Source organism: Diadema antillarum, unplaced genomic scaffold, assembly GCF_040938485.1.
Source record: "Diadema antillarum isolate AM-2024a unplaced genomic scaffold, OU_Dant_1.0 seq00001727_RagTag, whole genome shotgun sequence".
Taxonomy (NCBI): Eukaryota; Metazoa; Echinodermata; class Echinoidea; order Diadematoida; family Diadematidae; genus Diadema; species Diadema antillarum.
This window is the reverse complement of record NW_027272414.1, coordinates 57,717-82,963: the sequence shown is the minus strand read 5'-3', so window position 1 is coordinate 82,963 and position 25,247 is coordinate 57,717. Positions and strand designations below refer to the sequence as shown.

The 25,247-nt window shown below is 38.3% G+C and overlaps 2 protein-coding genes across 2 annotated transcripts; both read right to left on the bottom strand.

The window, feature by feature from the left end:
• Positions 1–3,019: 3,019 nt before the first annotated feature.
• LOC139711895 (exosome complex component RRP43-like) lies at positions 3,020–16,504 on the bottom strand. The gene is made up of 11 exons (XM_071623742.1): positions 16,488–16,504; positions 16,349–16,385; positions 12,945–13,008; positions 10,884–10,957; positions 10,107–10,152; positions 8,741–8,846; positions 6,429–6,474; positions 5,910–6,006; positions 5,048–5,168; positions 4,299–4,405; positions 3,020–3,132 (listed from the first exon to the last, which is right to left on the bottom strand). Exons 1-11 carry the CDS (start codon positions 16,502–16,504, stop codon positions 3,020–3,022), a joined length of 828 nt encoding a protein of 275 aa, XP_071479843.1.
• A 2,576-nt stretch (positions 16,505–19,080) lies between these two features.
• LOC139711898 (uncharacterized) lies at positions 19,081–25,247 on the bottom strand. The gene is made up of 11 exons (XM_071623744.1): positions 25,228–25,247; positions 23,897–24,866; positions 22,703–22,971; positions 22,126–22,335; positions 21,349–21,585; positions 20,982–21,058; positions 20,666–20,859; positions 20,185–20,514; positions 19,881–20,030; positions 19,561–19,753; positions 19,081–19,364 (listed from the first exon to the last, which is right to left on the bottom strand). The coding sequence occupies exons 1-11, from the start codon at positions 25,245–25,247 to the stop codon at positions 19,081–19,083; spliced, it is 2,934 nt and encodes a 977-aa protein (XP_071479845.1).

Genomic DNA, 25,247 nt, shown 5'->3' with positions numbered 1-25,247 from the left:
TTCATGCTACAGGTAATGTAGTGCAGTACAATCATGTATGGATGCCATGTGATCACACCTAGTACCATATGTTTACATTTGATACCTCTTTTAAGGTAGTGTCAAGGTAACAATAGGCGCGGTCAGACTGGCAAAAGATTGCGAAGTTTAAGATCGCGATCTTTAAGATCTTGAAGTTTTGCCAGTGTGACTGCAAACTTCCCGCGAAACTTCTCGATCTGTTTGCAGGCGGTGTCTCCGAAGCATGAGGCCATTGTCATGTACAGATGTGCATTGTTACATCACAATCACTAGCCATCGGACGGAGAACTCTTTCTTGCGTGCGTACGAATGGCCCAAACTTCGCGATCTTAAACTTCTCGATCTTTTGCCAGTCTGACCGCGCCTAATGATGTAATGACATTTCAGTCATCACTTCTCAAAAATCACACCAACTTTGCAAAGATTGAACCAGACACATGTTTCATATTTAGCTGCTTCTGTTCTATTCAAAAGCACTCTCACAAAAGATAAATTTTGTATGTTAATGTAACGTTAGTTTCATTTTCCACTGAACATTCAAAACTAAACAAGGAAAAGTAGAAATTACGCGATGCGTAATATATGTCCCCGCCAGAAGTACCATTTTGTAGCAAAATGTACAATATAGGTAAAAAAATCAAGGTCAAAGGTCAAAGAAGTTAAAGGTCAAAATTCTGTGTAGAAGTTTTGAAGCCCTCACCTAGTGCCATCACATAAAGCAAACAGAATCGAAATCGGTTTAGAAATGGTGAAGGAGTAGCATTTTGTAGCCAATGTACAATATAAGTTAAAAATCAAGGTCAAAAGTCAAAGAAGTCAAAGGTCAAAATTCTGTGAAGAAGTTTTGAAGCCCTCACCTAGTGCCATCACATAATGCAAACGGAATCGAAATCGGGTTAGAAATGGCGAAGGAGTAGCATTTTGTAGCAAAATGTACAATACAGGTCAAAAATCAAGGTCAAAGGTCAAAGAAGTCAAAGGTCAAAATTCTGTGTAGAAGTTTTGAAGCCCTCACCTAGTGCCATCACATAAAGCAAACGGAATCGAAATCGGGTTAGAAATGGCGAAGAAGTAGCATTTTGTAGCAAAATGTACAATATAGGTCAAAAATCAAGGTCAAAGAAGTCAAAGGTCAAAATTCTGTGTAGAAGTTTTGAAGCCCTCACCTAGTGCCATCACTTAAAGCAAACGGAATCGAAATTGGGTTAGAAATGGCGAAGGAGTAGCATTTTGTAGCAAAATGTACAATATAGGTCAAAAATCAAGGTCCAAGGTCAAAGAAGTCAAAGGTCAAAATTCTGTGTAGAAGTTTTGAAGCCCTAACCTAGTGCCATCACTTAAAGCAAACGGAATCGAAATCGGGTTAGAAATGGCGAAGGAGTAGCATTTTGTAGCAAAATGTACAATATAGGTCAAAGGTCAAGGTCAAAGGTCACAACTGAAATTCTGTGTAGAAGTTTCAAAGCTCCCATGTAGTGCTATCATATAAAACAAACAGAATCAAAATTGGCTCTCAAATGACAGAGAAGTAGCAAATTGAACATTTTGATCACACACGGACGCACACACGGACGGACGCACAGACACACACACGTACGGAGCTCGTTTCATAGTCCCCTGCTCGAACTTGTTCGGCAGGGACAATTAAGGAAATAATCCACATTACTGTGAAAGTGGATATTTTCCCGTGACTGATTTTTTTTGCGCGACTAATTTTTCGTGCTCCGCGGGGTAAGAAGAGTTTTGCGTGTTTTTAATTCCGCAGAATCAAGACATCAACTACTGGAACATGGCAAGCAAAAATATTTGTGTGCTTTTATTTTTGCGCTAGTTTCGGGTTGCGTGAAATAGGCGAAAATTTCCACTTTTACAGTAGTTGAAACCATTGCCACATGAAATGTGACTACAACTATCATTTATGTAGTGAATAATCCAGTCATTAAAATAAACTACTGTATCACATGCAGAAGCAGTAATACACACTGCACAGTCAACACCCACTAAATACCACTGTGCCACACTTACACAACCACCACCTCCAACGACAACTGCTCGACCTCAATCACCCTTTTCATTTGGAACTTAAAAATTGCAGAGACCTTTTTTTTGCCATGGTCAATCCATGCGACACTGAGGAAGAGCATTTGCTTCAGCTGAGGTGCATGATGGTATTAAGATGGCATGTGAGTAGAGAGAGGCAAAATTTGATAAAGGGAGAAAAAAAGTATGAAACAGAATGTTTCAGATTTTCTTTTTATTCACATCATTAACTAAATTACATTTTTTGTTTTCACTACACATTGTTAGTCTCAAAATATTTGTGTGTATGAAATAACCTGGTATGAGATCAGGAAGCAGGGCCCAATTGGGGGTCAGCAATTCTCACTTATGAACAAGATCTGAGCTTATGAACAGTTAGCATAATATTGTTAACAGTTTCAAATGTTTTATTTTATGAACAGATACCTAATACCCAAATGGTGGTCATGACAGCCAAAAGATGAGAGAGTAAAAATACAAACCAACAAGGCATACATCATCAATGTGGTCAGCTGTCTATCCATGATTTTTATATGTTATGAGTAGGATCAAGTCTGATTGATCAGCTGCTCAATCTAGCTTAAACCTTGATACAAGATGGTGCAAACTCAGTGACAATTTTGATTGCTCTGTAACCGCTACTCACCTTACAAAGTGTAGCTTTAAAAACTTGATAGATGGTGCAAACTCGGCAACAACTTTGACTGTTCTGTAACCGCTACTCAACTGAACTTTATTTAGAACTTGATATATGGTGAAAACTTGCTCTTCTGTAACCGTAGTGACACATCAAGACAGGACCAGGTGCCAAAAGGGAATAAATCAATACTGTTGTGGTCCGGGCAGTCTCACCATGTGGATCTCATAAGCTGCATCGACAATATTGAAGGCCACACAAGAATGTAGGAGCGGTAAAATAGTCTCTCTTATAAATTGTACGGAACCATCGCAGTGAAGATCACCTCCCTACACTGCCGAGTGTCTCGTCTATGAGCTGGCAAACCTCCGTGGCCCTCGCTTTGGCCCTACCGATGCAGACCTGGACCTGGCTGGAGGACAGGGGGGTTCCTCCTGAAACAGAACCAAGGACAAAGTACTATTGAGTGGTGAAATATTCAGTACAGGAAAAAAAAAATGTTTGATCAAATGCCATAACTGATAATTGAAGGGGAAAAGGGCATGTAAATAGGACATTTTTAAATTGATGGTTATGAAGATGCCACAGTGAAAAAAAAATACAAACAAACTCAGCTCCCCCCCCCCCCCGACACACATACACATACACAAACCATTGTTTAGTTCCTAATTATGTCACAGTGAACAAACATTAGGTCTAGCCCTCCCCCCCCCCCCCACATAAAAACAAGTGATTTATCAATTTATTTCTTTTTTGTGAAATTGCAGCAAGCACTTTTGATGTTCCTTTGCATTTGCAGGCATATCGTGTGTACTGTCCATGACATGCTAGCATCTATGAGGTCATCTCTGTTGAACTTTTGAGGAATTCGCCTGCCGCAGTAATTTGGAGTATGTGTCTGTAGTATTAGGCATTTTGCTTTGCTGTATAGGCCCTGCCTTAACTCGTTCACATGATCCCATATAATGCACAAGTAATCTGCTGAATCAACCACATAACCTATCAACTCCATGAACTCACATTTCTGCACAGTGATGCCAAATGTTTTCATCATTGTATTATGCAGTTCTCAAAAGCCTCTGCATCACTACATTTTGAACCAACCCTTAAATTGGCAGCACATTTTAGAAGATTAAAGTTTCATGTTTCTGTGTCAAGGTGAGAAATTTTAAACATCTTTGTCCAATTTTATGGATATCAATGAATTCTTCATTATAGGATAGGGCTACACAGCAAAATTCAGAATTTGTATCAAAATCCCCTTACCCAAAGTCTAAATCAGTTGGAAGAGTAAAGTTCAGACACAGGCGACTCCTGATATAACAAAGTCCTTCGGACCACCAGCTTTCTTTTGTTACATTGAAACTTTATTACAGCTGAACACTAAGTATACACAGACATATACACGATTAACTGGGGACATGCTTTTTTTTTTTACTTTGTTGTAATTTCATTATAAAGATATTTGTTATAATGGGAGTGCACAGTACAGAGCGTTTCACACAAATACAAGATCTGAGGTTTACCAGCCATCCATGTTACAACTTAGACACACTTGGCCCGATCAAATGAGAATGGCAGGTTGGAATATGGGACATACCCGGTTTGTGGATGTTACATAATCGTCCATCCTTGGTGATGACCACTGTGATAAGACCAGTGGCAAGGTCCTCCTCCTCCACTGTAGGGTCTACCAGGAGGATGGAGCTGCAAGACGAGTGGTAAGAATGTGAATGTCCTCATAGTTCCAATGAAAGCATGCTTACACAAACTCATTCGGAGTGCCAGTTATGACTTTGCAGATGCTTGATGTCGTTGTAACAATTTAAAAAACTGTTAATGATGAAAAAACACCTTTATCAACTACAGCTATAAGTGAAAAAAAAAACCCCACAAAACAAATAAATCATCATGATCATCATGCTCATCAAAACTAGGGTAATCGACAACATCAACATACACTTGATACAATGCCAGTAATCCAGTCACAATAGAATATGCAGAATACAAAAGACAACACAACCTCACAGCAAATACATGTAGGGCTACATCGTCTTGAATCAAAAATTCTTTACCACAGAGTATATAATGTACTGGGTATATTTCACGGTGCTTGATATTTACAATATATTTTTGAGAGTCACCTCATATTCAAAAAATTTCAAACTTGCTTAAATATTCCCCCCTCCCCCCGTAACACTTTTCTCTTGAAAAGGGAAAATACTTCTTTCTCATTCCATCAATATAGTTCTTGATTACAAATTCCACCACTGACGAAATTGCCTTGCAAGTCCTGTTTTGGGAAATATATGGCAAATACGTAATATGGTATACTTGTATTACACTCACTCATCAAACACGGAGAATGTCGTAGCCACTGGGTGACTGCGAATCTTCAGGGACGACCTTTCTGTCGATGAGGTCACTGCCAGTTCAGTCTCTTCATCAATCTTAACTACAGGAAGGGTTACTTGTGGTAAAAACACAGAAGAAACAACAAAAAGGTAATGAACAAAGCTAATTCAAAATTAGATTCTGAAAATCTAAAAATTAGACGGTAAATTTATAAACTTTTGTAAAAACACACCAGACTATTTAATGTCAGAAAATGATGAATTTCAAAAATGATTAAATATACTTCCCTGGCTCAATTTTGAACATTGAAAAACATTTTCAATGTATTTTATGTTATGTTATATTATATATTATATATTATATATCATATATTATATATCACATATTATATATTACATATTATATATTACATATTATATATTACATATTATATATTATATATTACATATCATATATTACCTATTACATATTATATATTACATATTATATATTACATATTACATGTTATATATTACATATTACATATCATATATAATAATAATAATAGTGAGACTCTTATAAAGCGCACATTTCTACCTAAAAAAGATACTCAATAATACATAACATATAATATATAATATTACATATTATATATTACATATTATATATTATATATTATATGTTATGTATTATATATTATATATTATATTATATATTTCAAGTGAAGAAGCATAGAAATCATCTGAAAGTATCCTTCAATTCCCTACCACATCCACAGCTGGTAAAACATTGAAAATCTCTCAAAGACTTAAATATCAACATAATTACAAGTTTACATAATATTGCATATTCTGGGTGTGACCGTGAGGGGTATTACCATTCTTGAGAGCAGCAAGCAGAGAAATGAGGCATGCATCATTGATGTTTCCATCATAGTCCAGACACATCATGTCACAGTACAGCACCCAGACAAGCTGTGGAATAGACAAACCATGACATAATTAAAGGCTGAACACTTCAAAATATCCATGTTACACAAAAACAAATAGCATTATTTTGATAAGAATATCCACTTGCATATATTCATTTGCAGATAACATTTGGAATAGGACTGGAATAATGATCAACATTAATACCTATGACAGACTTGATTTATCGTTAGCTTCCTTATGCGTAAATTGTTGGAATTAAAGATACAATCTTCAAAACGGCTGAAATTTTGTAGAAATCAGTCAAGCTTTCACAAGAATACAACCTTGAAGAGATGCTGTGTCTTCTGTAACTGTGAGTAAGCTTTTTCATGACATACGATAAACACATATTTATGCAAATTGATAGCAGGTCTAAGAGCAAACTCTTGAGCTACCACCATTCTGATCTTCAGTAAAGCATTTACCTTTCCTTCTTGAATGCACAGGTCTTCATAGTCAATGATGTTTGAACTGCAACATGAAAAAAGATGAACATGTATGTGTTTTCTTTATTGTATGCTCATTGCACTAGAAATTTCTTTATTGTTAATGCTGTTCTTGTTTTGATCTTGTATAGGCCCATCTTTATGCTGCTATTTCAAGATGATGTCGAAAGTACAGGACATTTTTCAGAACATGATCACATGAAAGTATGCAATGAAGCAAACTCAACTACCTCCTTGCACACTGGCGTAGCCAAGGGGGGATGGGGCGGTCGCCCCCCCCCCCCCCAAAAAAAAAAAATGGACCGGGGACTTGGAAGGCGTAAAAAAAAATGAAAAATTGCGTGTATACTGTATGCATGTGCATGAAGCGGGTCTCCCTTTCAACCTTTCATCAAGTAAGATCATAATTTTTTTTCTCGATATTTCACTCAAAGTGTGCACCAGATCGATGAATTTCAATTTAAAAAAATGCAAAATCTCTCTTGCTTGGAAACCCTCCCCCTCTGTGCCCCTTTCCCTAGCCTTATTTACAAAAAAAAAAATCTGAATTATTCTGAGTGCACAAGAATTATCAATTATATTCCGAAAACTGTTTTTTTAGATAATTTTCCAAATATGCGTATACAAGATATCTCAATTTCAACTTTAAAAAGGCAATAGCTCCCTCGTACTGTAAGGTTGGTGATAGCACTCTCCCACGCCTTCTCCCTGCTTGCCCCCCCCCCCCCCCCCCCCCCATGCATACAAGTAGACTGTGGCTACACTTTGAACATAGACAGTTTTCCAAATATGCCACAAAATGTGTGCACCAAAATGTTTAACTGCAATCAGAAAATACAAAATCTCCCTCATGTAGGAGGGAGAATAGGGCTTATCCCCTCCCACATCCTCCTGCTTTGTCTCCTTCCTAAGACTTGCTAAGATTCTCTGATTGACAAATTTCCAGATATTCTAACAAAAGTGTGTGCCAGATTGTTGAATTTCAGTTGTAAAACTGAAAAAAGCGCCCTCGAATATGGGAGAGGTATCTTGCCACCCTCTGATTGCTTGGTCCCCTCTATAGACTTAGTACACTTTGGGGAATGACAATTTCCGAATTTTTTACGAAAAGTGTGCTTGAGATCGCTTTATTTCAAATCTAAAAACGCAAAAAGCTCTGTCGAGCGGGAGGGGGAATCCCCCTCGTACACCCTCTCCCTTTAAACCTCACTAGACATTGTACATACACAAAGATGATGCACATTCGGAATAAGAGCTAAATTCCATGATTTATCTATTCACACTTCCCTAAAAAATCCACATTTATTTCCATTATCATTTTATTTTTTGGAGGGGGGGGGGGCTGGAAAAAATCTAAGTATTGCACCAAAAGGTTGCAACGGATCACTGAATTTCAGGTCTGAAAATGCAAAATCACCTTCGTGCGGGAGGAAAAATGTACCTTGTATCTATACCCTCGTGTGCATGCTTTATCTGTTTGATTGTTTCACAGACAGCATTCATGATATTCATTGTAAGAATTAATACAAAAAGGTTATTTTAATGATACAATTTTATAGGCAAATTGTTCTATAAAAATCTACATCAAAATCTACTTCTACCTGAAAACAAGTGGGACTGTTTCAAGTTGATAAAACCGCAAAAAACATGCATCAAATTGCACCATTTACAACATCAAAACGCAAAAAAGTTCTCACCGTAGGAGGAGGGACACCCCCTCCCACACCCCCCCCCCCCCCCCCACTCGCTCCGCTCACTCAGGCTTGGTCGCGTTCATGATATTCAGGGTAAGAATCAATACAAGAAGTATTTAAATGATACCATTTTATAGGCAAATTGTTCAATAATAATTTACATCAAAATATACTGCTACCTTAAACGAGTGGGACTGTTTCAAGTCGATAAAATATGCAAAATAATCATCAAATTGCACCATTTACAACAACAAAATGCAAAAAGTTCTTAACGTGGGAGGGGGACACCCCCCTCCCACACCCTCCCCCCTCCCCCCTCGGTCGCATTCATGATATTCAGTGTCAGAATTAATACAAGAAATTTATTTAAATGATACCATTTTATAGGCAAATTGTTCAATAATAATTTACATCAAAATATACTGCGACCTTAAACAAGTAAGACTGTTTCAAGTCGATAAAACACGCAAAGATATCATCAAATTGCACCATTTACAACAACAAAATGCAAAAAGTTCTCTGCTCTAAAAGTACTTCAGTCATCTTTATCCCATGTTATCATAGCAGACATTTAATAAACCACTGTCCTCTGCTTACCTAGAGAGGGTGTCTGCCACAAACTGTGAGGTGACCTGGGCCTGCTCACTGGGTGGGCCTGGCTTGAAGCGGGAGGCACAGAGAGGGGGTAGGTCCACATTGGGAACTGCAGGGGGCCATAACAATGGAAAATATGCCAATGTAAGAAGGGTACGAAATTTTTTAAGAATCCAAAGACATATTTCATAATTTCATTTTCAAGCCCACAAAAAATGCTACACATGATCATACATGTAGATATGAACACACCAAAGGGAAATGTGCTGGATGTATGTAAATTACGAAAACACAAATATGTTATTTCATCAAGAGTACTGGCTGCATATGATGCAACCCTCCGCATTGATTCACACATTCAATTCTGTCACTGAAATGGGCTAGTACGCCATGTGACAAAAATGTCTACATAGAAACTGGATTGGAGGAAAAATTGTTGCTGCACAGAGAAGTGAAAGAATGATCACATGACTATCAAAGTCAGGGAGTAATGTACACAAAACAAAATAAAACAAAACAAAAAGGTGATGATACCAAGTGATGTGACTGAGTCCAGTACATAATTATAGCATGAAAGATATGAAGAGCACCTTGAAACAGGTCATGTGAAAGGGGCATCTCTTGCACACCACACAAGAGGTGTCCATCATGTGACAATGAGGGGTAGTTTGAGATGATCATACAATCGTAGGATGCCCAGTGAAACAACTGACTGAGAAGGCATTCCAAGCTGTCATGTCCCTCTGATCATTTCGTCTGGCTTCCCTACAAGTTGACCCATCACTCCGCTTCTGTTGCTCACTTCTTTTGACTTGACATGAACTCCTCTTTACAGTCTACATCGCCCTATTGCCATGGTTTGGAGGACACTCGCCGACTTTGACTAGTCTATCCGATTTTTCAGCAGACCTGGTGACTTTCCTGCAAGCCCTCTCAGTTTTTTTTTGCCCAGTCTAGCATACACAATATAGGTAAAATAAATACTGGCCAAAGGGAACAAGATTATTCATACGAATGTTAACCACAAAGCTTGATATGTCATAGTCTGGCTTCTGGACCCTTTTTTCCTGTTTTACAGCCCAACAAGCAATTAGGAATCTAGACTAGCAACCTGACAGTGATGCATGCTACTCAAGTTGAGTGCATTTATACGTTTGCATAATAACTTGATTGTGTGTGTATTGTTCTTGACCTGAGTAGTGGCAGTACTGCATGCACTGGGCATTACACACTGCTCAAAAGATCTATAAAAAAAGGATCTGCTCCAGATTTGTCAGAATATTTTTGGGTAAGCAAAAGACTCTACAGCATGGCAAATGCTGCAACAAATAACCCCAGACCACAACAACGGGGTGATTGCTGGTCTTACCTAGAAATCCTCTCTTTGGTTCTTCTATGGTTGGAGAGGCAAATTCCTGCAATGGAAGGACAACAAACTTTTAGAGAAAATATTGGCAATCGCACAGTAATCTCTAAACCAACCACCATCACTATATTTAAGTGATGTTGCTCACAATGAAAACAGAATCATATCAATATACACACGTCATCATAATTTAACAAATAACATAAAAATGCTGCTAATTATTATGAAACTCACACATACACTACCAGTGGTACAACATATGACCATCATTACTCTATGCATACGTATGCAAGAACCATTGCAAATGAAAGTTTAAGACTTTTCTTCTTCCAATATCGTGGAATGAACAGATAAACAACATCAAATTCGACTTGCATTGAGTTAACAGAAGAATCAATTCTCAAATTGCTTTCTGGTTAAAAAAATATTCCAATGAGAAAAGTGAATATTAAAATGTTGTCATTTTCCTGCTTCCAAAAATCTGTTTCTCTTTGTTACAGGTGTCTCAAGACAATAATATTAACAATAACAAAAACTAAAATAATCAGACTAAGTCTGACATAATTTTGGACTACAACTGGGAAACTTCAAGTTCTGTTATAGACTTTGAATTACACTTAGTGTTGTCATAAGCACTACTACGTGATACTTCATTTATGTCAATCAAAATGTAACTAAAAAAAAATAGAAAAAAAGCATAGGCAACAAACAAGCAAGCAAACCAACTAACAAGAAAACACAGTGTTTATAAGCAACTGTGCAACAATGAGGAGCTCATACCGCTTTGATCCCACAAACCACTGTGGTATTGCCGAGTTTAACCAGGGCGGACCCATCAGAAGTACTTATGGAACCTACAGATGATATCAAACATTCAATAATAATCTCAAAGATTTTATACATGGGTAATTCCATGAAGTTGGGGCAGTGTCCATGTAGCATCGTGATATTTAAAAAATACATTTCAGCATAACTCAATATTAATTATGCTATACATTTATTGTTTGTAGGCTTTACATTTGCATTGAGGCCACACATTTTCCAGGAAATTTTGTGCCATTCAGACTCAATTTTGATGAAGTTATTAAACAATATGTAACAGTGTCCTGTAGCATCGTGACATGTCCATGTAGCATCGTGATATCTTAAAATTTGGTCCTAAGAGACAAATTATGGCACAATAATTATCTTACAATTATTGACCAAAATTTGATGCAATATGCATATTTACAAGATATGAATGAGATAGCTAAATATCTCAAATTTCCTGTACACAGTTTCAATTTTTAAAAAAAATTACAAAATGTATCATGATGCTATGCGGTGTCCTTTTGCTATGCGGTGTCCTTTTTTGTGACATTTAGTGGACATCGCGTAGCATAGTGACACATTGTGTAATTTTCTTGTACAAGTAAAACTGTGGAAAGGAGAGTTAAGATATTTAGCTATCTGACTAATCTAGTAATTATGCATATTATATCAAATTTTGGTCAAGCTAATTGCATTAATTTGTCTTTTAGGACCAGATTTTAACTATCACGATGCTACATGGACACGTCACGATGCTACAGGACACCGTTACATATCGTTTCAATAACTTCATCAAAATTGAGTCTGAATGGCACAAAATTTCCAGGAAAATGTATGGTCTCAATACAAATGTAAAGCCTATAAACAATATATGTATAGCATAATTAGTATTGAGTTATGCTAAAATGTCACACTTTGTGCCCCAACTTCACGGAATTACCCACATAGTAAACATCAGTTTTTTTTTCTTTCTCATCCTCCTTCATCATCATCTGATTTTTTTTTTTTTTCACCTGCAACTTAATATGGTGCTTAATGTGTACAACAGATATTTCACAAACTATCAGTCTTGTAGGAATACAAACGTAGTCATAACTCACACAGAATTCTATCAAAATACAAAGAAATTAAGGAAATGCTAGCACTTTCTCCTCAGTAAGTAAAAAGTAAATACTAGTACAGTCAGTACAGTCACAAGTTCAACTGTAAACACACAATTACAAGGAGACCATGATTGTCAATCATACAGTGAATGTTCATCCGGTGTTTAGAAAATAATGATTTAATGTGATAATAACCCTAGAAATAACAACAACAGCAACAGCAATGCAAGGAGATGCAAGAAATTCAGAAACGATTAGTCCAAATCAAAAAGGAAAATGCTCACATAAAGACACATAGTATGTATTTTGGATTAGGTACAAATTTCTCAAGTATTGACTTTTTGTTCCTACTGTTGTACAGTTTTTGATGAAAAATTTCCTTTCCGGGAATAGTGATATTTTCCTTTCTAGGATCAGTGATATTTTCCATACAAAAAAAAAGGTGTTACAGAAAGTACTCACTTTTTGAACATTCACATATCATTCAGTTGATACCTTAGCTGAAACTAGGATCTCACGATAAACCTGCTTGAATTTGTTCGCCTCATTGATTCAGAGCATTCATAAAAAAGAGACTTCAAACACATGCTAACAACAAAAAGCACACTCAACAGACAAGCTTGATCTACCAATTTGGATACATTCTGATGCATATATACTTGTTTAAGCTTACTATCATTTCACCCAAAAGTTAATGACTTGATTGCTTTGTATGTTCATATCAAAATACATATCTTAATAAAAACTAGAGGGATCAAGTTTTCAACTTATGCCAAAATATTTTCCAGTGTCAAAAAGAATGGGCTTTAGCATCCTACGGAGAAAAATTGTATCAATGAATAGAAATAACTAGACTATAGAAAGACACATACAATGTATATCTAAGTAACTATCTCTGAAGCGAGAGACAAAAAACTTTTGCACTTACCTACATTAAGGACAGTTGACCGGATTTCACCTAACTCTCTTCCATCTGGTCTTAATTCAGCTTTCTAGAATTCAAACATTATGCATATAAAATCAAGAATAATTCATGGCAAAGGAAAACATACAACAAAAGATAATCATATTCTCCTCAATGTTGCCCTAGTACCCATGTACAGACTGTATCATGAAGTGTTTCTCAGGAACAAAATTCCAACCTGGAAATTTTACCTTAATCATAGAAATAATTAGTATACTGCATGTACCTTGAAGCTCTTAATTGTGACAACAGCAAGCCTTAGATCTGCGACGTGAATGCGAAGAAGACGCCAATTACGCCAAAAATGGTGTTCTGCACATGCGCGAGACAGTTATTTCCATTGTCTACCACCCAGAAGGCTGCATCGTCTTTGCATTTGTGTTGCAGATCTAAAGGTAAAGCTCGCTAATACCAATCTACTCAGGACTACATCTCTTCTTGTCTGGACATTTCACTAATTTCAATCTCTGTCGCCGAGCTCCATGCAGAGATCACGGGCTCCATCTGGGACTTAAAATTGAGATGCTTAGTTTCACTCTAAATGAATTAATAAATATTATAGTAAATAAATACTTTTATTGGGAAATGAAGAGATAGAGTCCTCTAACTACATGTACATGTAATTATCAAATCTGTATGGGCCGGAAATCGCCAAAATGCAACCAAAGAAAAAAAAAAATAGAAGTGCATAGAAATTCACATTTCACCTCAGCTTGAGAAGATGTTGATTTATCACAAGATTTTAGTATGATTACAGTGAAAATTGTTTGAAATGTTCATGTTAGACCATTCAGGTTTGTACAATACAAAATTTGAGGCTCATTTGCCATTTTTCTCTTTGTTGTCCACACTGTATGAATGTGTATGGTGAATTGTGGGTATGTATAGTGATTCTGGTGCATGAATAAGATGTGAAAGACATCGATTATTCCATTATGAAAATTGTGTCTGGAATTTATAATGCCATTGTGCACCACACTAGTAAAACTGACACTCTAGATAACTTTTTTTTTAAATCAACATGAAAAATTCACATTAATTTTGCAAGATTCGTAGTTTTTTGGATTTTGTGAATAGCAAGTGTTATTTTTGCTCAAAATTTCATCCCCTGAAGACAGAATTCACATTAATGAAGAATAAAGAGTCTGGTAGCACAGTCTGACAATACTGTATGCTTCTACTATCACCAGATCAGAGGTTATTGTGCATAAACTTACAGAGATGCATCCCAAAGCTGAACCATCTCGACTTATTTCTCTCTTCGTCATCCTAATTAACAAATTCAAATTTAGCATTTATCAATTCAGTTAGAGTAAAACTAAGAGTAGAAAGTGTTTGGGAAGCTGCAGCTCGCATTCATCCATCAAGATTACAGGAGGAGCACATCTTCATCTAACTATACACAGCCCTGTCACTGTACACCTGGTTGGGCTAATCTTCATCACAATTTGTCTCTTCTCTCCACCTTGACCAACTCCCTTGTCGTTGCCTCTATGCTCAAGCAGCTATACTCCTCAAAATCTATTAAGTATTTATAGTGCATTTTAGTGAATATTCCTCTTCATCGCAGTATTAGTATCACACCAGCTGTATTCACTGGTAGATGAGACCAACCCGTCAAGTTGACCATACCTGATGCTTCTGTGGATGCACACAACTTCAACATCAAATAAATCTACTTGTATACTCCTTGTCCACCCATACATACATCATCCATGAGAATCTGGCATCGACTTCCATTAAAAAATCATGCAGCTATCAAACTCATCTTCCCTCACCCCTTTCCAGGACCAGGTGGTTGCCTTCCCACCCCAACTGTCGGTCAGAAGTACGCAGCCACCAACACATGCTGGACTAGGCTAGCTAGGACTTCGGTTTGTGTGTGTGTGTGTGTCCTTTTTGTATAAGGCTGCCTAAGTTCTTGCAAACTATTTTTACACAGCCCTGCATGCGCAAGGCATCTGGTCAGGCTACCTCCTTGACCTTGTTCTCAATGTTAACTGCAGCAGCAGTGACTCACAGCACCCCGCAACAAGATTACCTCCTTGCTGTTGAGTGTTGTAAACTGATGATGTCACCAGCTTTGTTTTTACTTGCACCCACCTGCAGCTGCACCTTTCACTTTTTATTGTAAACATTCCCAAATGTCATTGCACAGTGTGTCATGTCAACCTGTCGAGTGTTGTTGCGTGTTGGCCATTACGGGCATTGTGACTGCACACGCACCCCATACTTTAACTATACACAGCCCAGTCGCTGTACATGGTACGTCGCGACAGGGCTGTACGAGCGCGACCACCAACCACTAGGAGAGCGACATAATCGTATCACGATAGCTTTGACTTTTGATACTTACGTTCATTTTTGTCACCTCAAACTCATCGAGTATACTCTTCAATATTTACTCTACATCTGATGCTATCAGTATTCAAATGTACGTAATGAAACTTACCGAAATTGATCATCATATCCAGCATGTCCACACCGTACACAATCTTTCACGCCAGGCCAAATTCAGATATCGGGTGGTCACGTGATGTGAATGCCCTTTCAAAAGGTCGCGCTGTCGACCATGCTGCTACACTCAAGCAGCGTACGCACTGTTACTAGTATACAGCTATAAACTGTACTGGGCTTATGGCGGCGGCTGGCGTCTGGTCGGGCGAGGAGCATTGAGCTCCATACCACGGTTATTGTGTAGCAGACGCCAAGGTTTGTTCGACACTTTCAACGCACACGCGCTCGCTCTGGAGCACATCCGGTCACGCATGCGCATAAGTCAAGGCGCCATTTTGAATCCTGCAACGACGAAGCCCGACGGTCAGGAATTGCGCCAGAAAGTGTCATTTTATTTGTTCCACGGACTTATCGCAAGTGGTCTCCATGGACCCAGTGTGGCGAACTATTCTTCTGTAATAGAAACATGCATTTAACGTGAGTAAAGTATTCTGTTTAAATGAGGAAAGTATACATTTTCCTAAGTTTTGTAGTTGTGTTGAGGTTCCTCACTTTGAGGCTGCATGCCGCGCTCGTCAGACGCTGTTTTCGCATAGCGTAACAGCGTCTGGTCGGGCTACCCATTTAGGCCCATCCATCCCGGCCCAGTTTAGCTTCCAGAATGAGCTGCAAAAGGGATTATTTCTACAAGATAAGACAAGACAAGACTAGCTATCTAACTGTTACAACAAGATATATATAGTATACTATCGCAAGAGCCTATATCACTAAAATTATAACAGTTAACGTTAGCTATTTAATATCAGCACCGCGATTCGCATTAAGTGTTAGTCCCACACGATTGAATTTGTGTGACCTTACTGAGAATCAGTTGCTCGTTCTTACATGTGATTTGCATTTTATAAACTCACCAGAAACTGCCTGTAGAACTCCACTGGTTGAGCTGTTCTGCAAGAAAATGAAAAGTCAAAGGAATAAATATTTGACATTTAGAAATGTTAACAAAGATCTGAGTTATAGGTCTAGATGTAAACAAACACACGTGCTTACTTGAACTCCGCAGCCATGGCATTGCCCGTGTGTACTGCTAGGTCACGACTGTCGTACTGTGTTGGTGTACGAAGTTCTGTGGTACGAACCAGGCGGGCGCGGCGGCGTGCGCCATACGCGCGTTATGGCTGTCAAGCTACAGCGTGTATGTAATACCCAGTAGGCACGATCACAGGAGGCGCGGCGCAAGAAGGTACAAGTTCTGCACAGATGATCGGTATGTCGAGCGATCCTTTGTGTGATGATCTAGTGGACAAGCTCTGTTTAGCTCCGATATGATGAGGATGCGTGTATAAAATGAGACTGGGGCCGGGGATGATGGGCAATTCCCCAAGCGAATAAGGTCATCCGGTTTTCTCACGTATCCGCGCAGCGCTCACTTAGTTCGGCGCGACAGGAAAAAAAAGGAATGCTGCGCGCATGCGCACACTGCACCTCTTTGTTTACATTCATTTATCGTCAAGTCACGTTTTTGTTGTTTTTCAAAGCAATTCTAAAAGGTGATCCTTGTCCAGTTGAGTGATGAACCTCGTACCTACCTTTTCACAAACTCCCATTTTTTCTATTTCACTATAATAACATAAAAATACGTACTATTTTATTATCATTTTCGATATTTTTAAATACCCTTACTTTCGTATATTTCAAGTTCATGGAATTCTTGAAATTAACTTTTTTTTAATAATCTTCAAAAACCAAGAAAGGAGTTTTTCACACTAAATGAGTAACATATTCTGAAAGAGGAGGAAGTTTGACGTCGTACAATGCATAGGACATGTAATCCTACATTTTTTGCGTGTTCCTGAAAGTGTCAGAAGTCTACCTGAAATCGTCAAATATCGTACTGAAGGTAAACCTGAAGTGCACGGGAATCTGTGTTTTACTGCACATCAATCTCACATTAGTAAGTCTCAATGACTATTTTCATCATATATCGTCGAATTTCATTTATTTATTTTTTTTTCGTAATTAACGACTTCGCCTCCCGTGTCTGTGTATCAGCATGCAGCAGTACAGTTGCATGTTCACCGGTACATTGCGTACTGGTATCGTACATGTATGTAGTTAGTGGACATGAAAATTGTTTTGACTTATAGCAGCTACTAGCAGCTGCAGGTGTAAAATTTACCTAACATAGTTATATAGTTAGGTGTGCCGGTGTGAACTGTGATTTGTCGTGTCTAAATTTATGTAAAAGCCTAATATTTTGCTTTATGCGTGGATAATGGAATGGCCTGGGCTGTGGAAGGATTCGGCGCTATCAACTGCTGTATCTATCAGTGTCTATAAAATTTTACACAATACTAGCGTCTAGGTAGTCAGATAGAATAGGTTTAGACTCGACTCTATACGTGTTACTGGTGTGAGCCAGTGATAGTTTTTTTTTATTGTTATTCCATAATCTTTTATTGATTCCATATGGCATAATCAATACAATTTCATAATAAATCGAATCACATGTATCACAGAATCCGCGATTCAACAAAACACAAATTATAATGAAATCAGAACTTAGCTGTACTTTCAGCAGAAATAGTGCATTCGTAAAGAATCGGATTCAATGCACCGAAAAAAAGAAAAAAAAACATACTCTGCTTGCTTACTTTCATTAAAATCAAATGGAGCTGTCCTTATACTAGCATGACAGTACAGTACATTCATTAAAAAAAGAATATTTGTATCAAATGGAGCTGTACTTTCAGCATAACAGTGCTTCATAAGAAAAAAAATAACACATCAATATACACCCAAATAAAATTGATATACAACCAAATGGACAGGTTTGAATTAAATCGACTTTGAGTGTTGGCTGTGACAGACAGTGGCTATATGTGTTAATGGCTAAAATTACACTGACATTGTTTGGCAGACACTTTCTACATAACAATTACATAACATTATGAGATGCAGAACAAATGTAAGGAGGGATACATTCACACATCGAGTAATAGAGGACTGGAATTCCCTGCCGGAAGAAGTAGTGGAAGCTCCATCTATCGATGCTTTTAAGTCTAGGCTTGATCGCCACTGGGAAGACTTGCAGTACATGTACTTGCAGTACAAAAGATACATGTAGTGATAATTCAGATCTTGCTCTGATATGTAATAGTAGTACGCTCCTGTTCATCCAGCTTATACATACATGTAAGGTCTGGGAATTCAGCTGTCACATACATGTAAATTTGATTGATGTTCTTGATAATCCTGGACCGACTTGAATTGCAGCATATCTCACTAATGAAGCCAAAAGCATGTCTTCATTTACTCGCTTCATTTGATATAAATGTATAAAAGAATGTTGAGTTTATCATCATCAGATTCAGTCCATCAAGTTTGTCCTTTCTGCTCATTTACTATCGATACATTGTTTAATTTTTATTGTTATTCAGTGGGGTTTGCTACTTTCTGCTGAGCATAAGAAATTCATTGTTCATCTGTCTGGCTGTTCAATTACAGTAGGAGTGCTGAAGGATGTGATGTCGTTGAAAAAGACACAATCAAAACTTGAAAATTAAAATGAGAAACCCATGGCCAGCAAGATTGTGAAAATCTGACCAAATCCTTGTGCAAGTGGTATCATATGTACATTGGCTTATGTGAAAAGACGGTATGTCTGCGGGTTGCTTGCCAACCACTGGCCCTTAACACTCCTCATGAGCAGTTCCAGATCATTACTGTATCCACGTAGGTCTCTCTTTATGTTATTGATTTGAGCATGGAGTGATTCCCCTCCCTGCTCCCCCATTGTTCCCATTGTAGCTCCCCACTTCCGCAACCAAGGTATGATGTGGTCCTCAAGCAGGTGCATTTTTGGGGGGACTGTTTCGTCTGGGAAATGTGTCCTGAAGAAGTGGAGATATTCCTTGATGCTTCTCTCTAGAATGGAAAATATAAAAGAACAACACCAAAATCAAGAAAAAAAATTGAGGATAAAACTTTTAATTTCATCTATATTTTCTTTTCTGTAATGCCAATTTTTAATGTTTTTAAGTGAAGATTGATGAAGCATTATTTGTAAGTAAGTAAAGAGATATACTAATGAATTTGTTTTGTTTTTAGACATTACTCTTACCTAGGTCATCTATCTCCTCATTCTGCAGGAAACCAGCTGTGTTCATGCCGACGTGGCAGCGTCCAAAGTGGCTGAAGAGGTTGTAGTATGTGCGTGCTACCTTATCTGCCTCTCTGATTAAGTCGTCGTCATCTGGGCACAGCTTTCTTGTTGTGTCAGCAACTGTTTGCGTCAATTTCTTGATGTTCTCAGACTGCAAATGTAGATTGAAAATTATAGAACATAATTAGTTCAGACCAGGGTCTAATTAATATGATGGGCACCAAAGAAAAATATGCAAAGTCAGATTGATTACAGGATTGATTAAGTGCTACACTTACTTGTAAGCACTTGTGGACATGGTTGCCCACAAACGATTTTCCATGATATGCTTGTCTCTGAACGTGGATTTCTTGCAGGGCTTGATCCAAGCTTGATGTGATGGTGCCCCTGCCCTCCGGTACCTTTGTCGTCTTGTTGAGTGCAGTTTTCTGTAAGGATAAGAAAGTATGAATATACGCATGTAATGGTAAGAATGTATTGCCAACAATTGAGATTTTTTGTAAACAAACGTACAAGCTGATAAAATGGTAAGATGTTATTGATTACAGAAGATGTTAAAAACTTAAAGTATTAGTTACACACCACATCATTGATCTCCAAATCCTTTTCTTTCACAGATTCCTGCAGGAGCTGGACAGGCTGGGATGCTGCCTCGTCGGGGAAAAGGAGCACGAAGCAGGACAGCTGCTCCATAAGATCCCTTCGCTCCTCCTCCTTTTCAGCTAAGGAAGCCTTCAGGCGGTGCTGTTCCAGCATGCTGACCATGCTCTGAGACAGGTTACTGGTATCTGGATTGCCCTTTGGTGCCAGGTAAGCTATGGCCTTCAGGTCGAGCTGGTGGCATGCTTTTTCTAAGCTGTTGAAATGTTTCAGGAACAGCCCCAGGCTGATGTGTAGGCCAGGAGGACATACCTACAATTGAACGAAACCAAAAAAAAAAAGAAAAAAGAAAAGGAAAGGAGGAATAATAAATGAAAACTGAACTAAGTGCACTTGCATCGAAAGTTTGAGGAAAGTCTTCTCTGATATTATTTGTTTCTTGTCTTCGTTTTAGTAGAAGTACCTGTTCGATGGGTATTGGGAGAAGGGGCTGACGCACTACATTGAAGTGATCCTTGGCGCTTCTCGATCGGGAACTGTTGAACTGCTCAAGGTGTTGCTTCAGGCTCTCCAGTGTCCTGCTCTGGCACTGTCTTTCTGAGGCAGGCTTGACCATGTCTTGCTTGCTGGCAAGACAGTACAGACAACAGTGACGACCTTTTAAGGAATTGAAAATGGAAAAAGAATGAATGAAAAGACACTTTTGATGTTTAAGCATTTCATCCAGTAATCTTTTGTCACTTTCCTCCCTTATTAAATGATATAAGTGCATTACTTACCATTGGGTCCTGTCAAGCCATAGATCTTGGTAAGATATTCATAGTCGCCAAAGTGGAACACTCGCAGTCGTCTTCCCCTGTAAACAGAAATGAGAATGAATAGTTTCATGTAACACAGCTTAAAAACTTTTTCTGAAAAATTTAAAAGTTTTAGGGGTGGCATTAAAGTATCTTTGTCTTCAATGCACTGGGTATGTTGTTCTTGGAATTACATGTTACTCTACTCATTACAGTGCATTTTGCAATATGTTTTTTTTTTTTTTTTTAGTGTTCAGTATGTCTTCAATGATTGTGGGAAACATTTTACTGCAGGCTACCAGTATTATGTGCTGATGGTCACTATTATTTCTGAAGAACACTACTATACCTCCATGTTTTGGTTGCCAGCTTGTCCACTTCAGCTGAAAATCCCTTCAAAGCGAGCTCCAGGTTGAAAATGCTGTCAACTGCATCGAACATCATGATGATGTTGGTGTTAAGTATGCTGTTCGGCTTGGCTACGTTACAGATCTGTAGCATGAGTTTGAATGAGGATCCCCCCTTGTCCCCTCCTATTTTGACCCAGATTTCTCCACCTGTGTCCTCAAAAGATAAAAGATCCATTCTGTGAAGAAGAAAGTGAAAACATTCGTATTTGATTTGAGGTGTGCTTTGACCTTGTTATTTTGCTGTTATGGTTATGCATTAGCAGTTTGCATCAACTTGGATACCTTACACATGGCCTCCATCTTCTCTGTGCATTTACTTCTCTGAAAGGTGAGTTGCAAAATCCGTCTGCCCATGATCAGACAAGTATTTCATGTTTGATTCAGAAACGGATTTTATTTTTGATCTTTTGTCACACCATGGGCACTGATGAAGAGTGTGACTACTGCCTTCCAGTTTAATTTTGTTGAGAGCTATGCTCCAGTTTATTTGAAAGCTTAGTTGCCTTCTTTTGTATGGTGTGGCCAAAACTTTCAGAAATTTTCTTGATTTATTTAAACAGACAATGAGCAGTACTTCTGTTTATATATATATATATATATATAGAGAGAGAGAGAGAGAGAGAGAGAGAGGAAGAATAGGGAGTTTAAAAATCATTTGTATTGAAATGAGAATTTCTGTGACATTTTGTTTTTCCAATTGCAAGGGTACGACTCACGTGTCATATTGGTCCAATTGTGACATGACCTTCTCTTCTAATGAAGACACCTTCACAAGGGGAGTCTGTGAGATGGTGGTTTGCTTGGTGTCCTCGTCATGGAATTGGAGTGGCACATGGTCTCCCTCCAAGTTGTCACCAACGATCTCTTTTTCTCTCTGGCGAACCCGTTGTTCACAGTGGCTTGGTATGCTGTGCGATTTTAGCCACCTGAATCAAAGTGTGACATTAAAAATGGAGATGAAAAACAAAGCAATGACGTATCAAAACTTGATTAGAATTTTTCTGTATTCATAAGAGCATATATTTTTAAAACTGTGATGGACTTTGGTCCATTAGATATTAGGATTTTTCTGTATTCATAAGGGCATTTATGTAAAAAAAAAGTGTGATGGACTTTGGTATTGATAGATGATTAAAATTGACCTACAATCCATATAATCTCAAAGATCATCATACCTGTTAATTTCCTTCATTTAGCTCCCTTTATATTTTCATCATAGCCAGCTTTTTTTAAAGTTTTAAGATCATTAAGCCAGGAATTAACAGTAAAAAACAACAACTACTAATTCCTTACGACTTCAGTTTCCTTGTACTCCTCCAGCTGAGACGCAACATAGCTCGTGCAGCGAGGAGGTCGACATCAGTGATGTTGATAGACGTGCCAGCATCCAGCGTCCCCGACCTCCGTGCACTATCGACTTCATGCTGGAGCTGGATTGTGCCAGACCCATCTGATAGCTCTTCCCTTATGCTTGCAAGAGCGGTTGTTCTCTTCCTCTTCGTTGATGGAGCACTGTCTTGTGAGGACACCCGTGGTTTAACCATGAGTTTCGTGACCAGGGGCTGTGAAATTTGAAAAGGACGAGAATAAAAATAAAAAAAAGCTTTTTGGGGTCCGAATAAATTCACTGAAATTCTATAGTATTGTGTCCCCCTCCATCAACAGAAGTTTCCAGTTTTATTAAATTACTCTGAGGACAGTCTGAATTACCTATCTCTACAATATAGGTCTACCAGCTAAGGAAAGGAATTTGATTTTCGGGATTCCAAAAGGGACACACAAATTTTAAAGAAATGTAAATTTGATTCTAATTGGGATGGGGGGGGGGGGGGGGAGGGGGACTAGACATAGCCAAGAGATATTGTATTTTCATGATTGCAACTTTCTGTGACTGTCTTAAGGGCTATATACTATATACCTATATATAATATCTATATTATATCTATATCTATATGATATCTATATATGTATACAATATCTATATAATATCTATAATTATAATATATAGATTAAAATGAGAAGCCATTTTTTTATTAATTTATGATAAAGAAATTTGGTATCAAGAACTTTGATATAACATGCTATAACAAGATATGCTCACCATGATATGTTCCTTTAATAATGACATCAAACTACTTTAAATGAGTTGGTTTTATGTCACCTATATTCTAGTTAGGTAATGTAGGCCCTATTGGTAAGAAGGTATGCAATTTCTCCCAGTACTTCCCCCTTTTCCTTCTCTACCCCATTATTGTTTGTGCACAATTTGTATTCCATATGTTTGTACCCTTGTTCTAATTAAGTTATTTTTCTGAACCTGGTTTTCTCATACAAAAGTGTTTACATTATATATACTTTATAAGCAAGTACAAAGCAGACTGATTCTCTTGTGTTCATCTATACTCGGGGAATATGTTTTGTCACATTTTTTTTTTTTTATGCACATTTATTTAATACTTAGAACATGCAGGAATTATGAAGACTCACTTGTCCCTTTGTTCGGAATACAGCCGTTGCACCATCACTGGAAGATTTTAATTTTTCTCTCAGAATGTCAGTGCCAAGACTCTCCCTTTGCATTGGTGTGAGCTGGTTAAGCTCCACTATCGTACTATTCGTAGTTTGATGATGCGAGATTGCTGTCATTGTGCATGATTGGGCATGTTGGTGTGCGTTTTCATATCTGATTTGTGTGTTGCATTGTTTGCATGATACTGTTGACTTTTGTAGTATGTGTTGAAAGTATGTAGGTGCAGGATGGAGTGTCTGACAGTGGAAGTGTGTCTGGCAGGTGGGGCATGAAGAATGAACAAGACATTTAGACAAGAAGAGGGCTTCGACACATGACAAACAAAACAAATGGTCACATGGGGTGGAGACAGGACAAACAAGTACACGCTCACACAATCCACAACGAATTTGGCTGTTCTCAGCTAACCGGAACTTGTCTTTAAATGACTCCTCATCAATTTTGGCTCCTACCATCGACTTCTCTCTGAGAGCATTGAGGGTTGCCTGCAGGGAGTGGTCCTGCTTGGGTCGGCCTGGGCTTTTTTTCCTAACTGGTCTGCCCCCACTTGACAACTTTTTTGCGCTACAGCACACTTCACATACTTTGTTGCGTCTGTGTGGCACCCATGACATTGACGGGGCCCATTTGTTTCTGGGGGATTTCATGCCCGTGTAACAGGTCTTGCAAAACCGTGTGGGATACACATCATCATCATCATCGTTACAGACAGAAACATATTTTTCAACCAATGGGAGATAATCACGAACTTTGAATGTCAGAGGCCTCTTTGACAGTGTCTGGCCACAAAACCTACACAGTTTGCCTAAATTACGAATATGTTCATCCAGACCTGTCTGCCCCCCACCCAGACCAGTGTCCCCCCTTCCCAGACCAGCAGCATCCCCCCCCACCCACACCAGCGCCGACGTCACCAAGACCACGCCCCTGCCCCTTACGTAACATGATACACTACATATGGGACCAAGACGACGAGAAACGTACGCGTGACATAAACAGGAAACAAACGAGATTCGAGCAACACTGACGGCAAAAGAAAAAAGTAGGATGAACAGAGACTGAACAAATTATTTAGAAAAACACTAGCACAACTCAAAACAAAACCCCACCTACCGCTGAAAACTTTGGTTTTGTGGTTATGATGTTTCTGAGAAATGCTTGTAAAATGTTGATAAATATGTGAATTTAATTCGCCAAGCAGTACGTCAGGAAAATCGTTGACGTACTGTCCTGGCCAAGCGAGTAATTCAAACGGTGAACCCCCTATTATGACGTATAAGTTTCATACCTTCTCTTCTCATTTCTCAT

Excerpts from the sequence above, each read along its gene's own strand:
- LOC139711895 (XM_071623742.1), bottom strand. Across the intron at positions 10,958-12,944 it reads GTCAACTGTCCTTAATGTAG|GTTCCATAAGTACTTCTGAT; the intron begins GTAAGTGCAAAA and ends TATCATCTGTAG. Across the intron at positions 10,153-10,883 it reads TGGTTTGTGGGATCAAAGCG|GAATTTGCCTCTCCAACCAT; the intron begins GTATGAGCTCCT and ends CTTCCATTGCAG.
- LOC139711898 (XM_071623744.1), bottom strand. The coding sequence starts at position 25,247 with ATGAGAAATGAGAAGAGAAG. Across the intron at positions 24,867-25,227 it reads ATGAGAAATGAGAAGAGAAG|GGGCGTGGTCTTGGTGACGT; the intron begins GTATGAAACTTA and ends CGTAAGGGGCAG. Across the intron at positions 20,515-20,665 it reads TCCCAATACCCATCGAACAG|GTATGTCCTCCTGGCCTACA; the intron begins GTACTTCTACTA and ends GTTCAATTGTAG.